General features: G+C 37.2%; 1 protein-coding gene across 1 annotated transcript; it reads left to right on the top strand.

Moving 5' to 3' along the window:
• Positions 1-235: 235 nt before the first annotated feature.
• On the top strand, positions 236-1,703 carry LOC107748714 (extracellular matrix protein 1-like). The gene is made up of 3 exons (XM_016563661.1): positions 236-450; positions 792-1,051; positions 1,152-1,703. The coding sequence occupies exons 1-3, from the start codon at positions 393-395 to the stop codon at positions 1,356-1,358; spliced, it is 525 nt and encodes a 174-aa protein (XP_016419147.1). The 5' UTR covers positions 236-392; the 3' UTR covers positions 1,359-1,703.
• Positions 1,704-1,965: the final 262 nt, after the last annotated feature.

Raw genomic sequence — 1,965 nt, forward strand, 5'->3', positions numbered from 1 at the left:
CAAGAACCCATGGGAGTATTTCTCTCATTCACTTGAGCAAGCCATTTCAATTAGATAAAAATGTGTGAATAAGCTCAGTGTTTTAGAATAGGGTTGAAGAACATTCCTGTTTTGACTATCCACTGTTTTGACGTTTGAATTAGTATCATGCGGGAGTTTATATAAAATAAAGGCAGATAACGTTAGGCCCTTATCTCCTTTCTTCAAGCTCTGCTTGACCCACCAGCTTTGACCCGCCTCTTGTTCCTCTTCCAACCCTTTAAATCCAGACACAACCTTGCAGTATTTTAAAGCTCCCATCAAGACTGAAGAAAAGAGTGCAAATTTGCAAAGAGAAAAGAAGAACCTTTTCTTTAACTTCAAAAAAAAAAAAGAAAGGAAAAAAAACAGTCATGGTTTGGAAAAGCACACTTGTAACTACTTTGATACTTCATCTCATTTCATTGGCAGGTATGTGCTTTATTTTACAAAACTTTCTAAAACTGAAACTAAATCTAATTTTGGAGCATCTGCTGAAAGAATAAATGTAAACATACATAGATATATTTCTCTAACAATGTCCATTGTGGTACCTTTACATTGCATTTGGATATGTTGATGCTGGCCCCTCTCTCCACCCAATGCTTTTCTGTCATCTCTCTACCGTCCTGTCCTAATAAAAGGCATAAAAAGATATGTTGATACTGCATTCTCTGAAACTTCCTGTAGTACATTTAAAAAGGACCTTTCCACAAAAAAAAAAAGTGACTTTTTAATAACATGTATTTATATATTTTCTTTATTCCATTAAGGGGGACTGATCGTTGATCCTAACAAACTGATGGAATCATCCTTCCCTCCAGCCAGACCTTCGGTTAACAATCTCAATGCCGTCTGTCTTTATGGAAATGGTCGTCTCAGATATCCTGCCGTCTGTTTCCCTTCATCCAGTTATGCTTACGCTCATCGTGCTGGAAATGCAGTAAACAGACTAGAGGCGTGGTTGGGTCAGTGCTGCTATGGAGGTTTGGCCGTTGGAAATGGACAGATCCTTTGCTGTGCGAAACAGGCAGTGAGTACATAGAATGAGAAACATGAGCCAAACAGAAGTCATTTTACTACAGCACTGATAAGCAGAAATATAATGATGTATTTTTTCTTTGCTTTTGCAGTGGGAAACTGCCTTGTCCTATTTCTGTATTGAGGAATATTCCACTATGACTTTGGTCCATGAGTGCTGTGAGAAGAAAGGAGAAGAACGGTGGAACTGCTTTGAAAGACGGGCTCCTAACCCTTCCTACCAACCCCTGTGTGGGTACATTGCTCCCATGATACCACCTGACATTGTTTTCAACTGGGACCCCAACACCTGTTATTAGCAGCACGCAACCTGTGTCAATTAATCAACTGTGAATCACAAGAGTCAGAATATAGCATGCTTTTCATGTGATTTAATCATGCTCCTTCTTCTAGAAGAGCTGGGTATCAATACTTTTATTTTCACATGTATTATTTTATAATACTCATCACAGTTGAAGTTCAAAACTAAGTGCACTGAGTGAAGTCAGTTTATTTTCAAAGTGGCAAAAGGATTCAAAGGATTGTTTGACATTTGATTTTTCCTTCGAGAAAATAAAGGTTGCTACTAAGTTGTGATATTTCATGTCACATTGTTTGCATGGCAGATGTATTTGTGGAAAAATATCATGAATAAATCACAGATCATAAATACAGCTGCCCTTCTGTCTGATTCGTAGGGTTATTATTTATTTATTGGGGATGTAGTGAAAGAATCATGGGAATCAGGTTCCGTTACTGCCTTCAAAAGTAAATAAACATTTTCGATAAATGTTCTTTTGTTAAGGTTAGAAAAGAGTTTCAGCATCTTGACACATAAATCAGTGACATACAACAATAATTGTAGGGTTATACAGATACTGGCATGATCATGGTAATATAGTAATGTTCCTTTACCAGAAAGTAATT

This window comes from Sinocyclocheilus rhinocerous, unplaced genomic scaffold, assembly GCF_001515625.1.
Source record: "Sinocyclocheilus rhinocerous isolate Xijiao unplaced genomic scaffold, SAMN03320098_v1.1 scaffold499, whole genome shotgun sequence".
In the NCBI taxonomy this organism is placed as follows: domain Eukaryota; kingdom Metazoa; phylum Chordata; class Actinopteri; order Cypriniformes; family Cyprinidae; genus Sinocyclocheilus; species Sinocyclocheilus rhinocerous.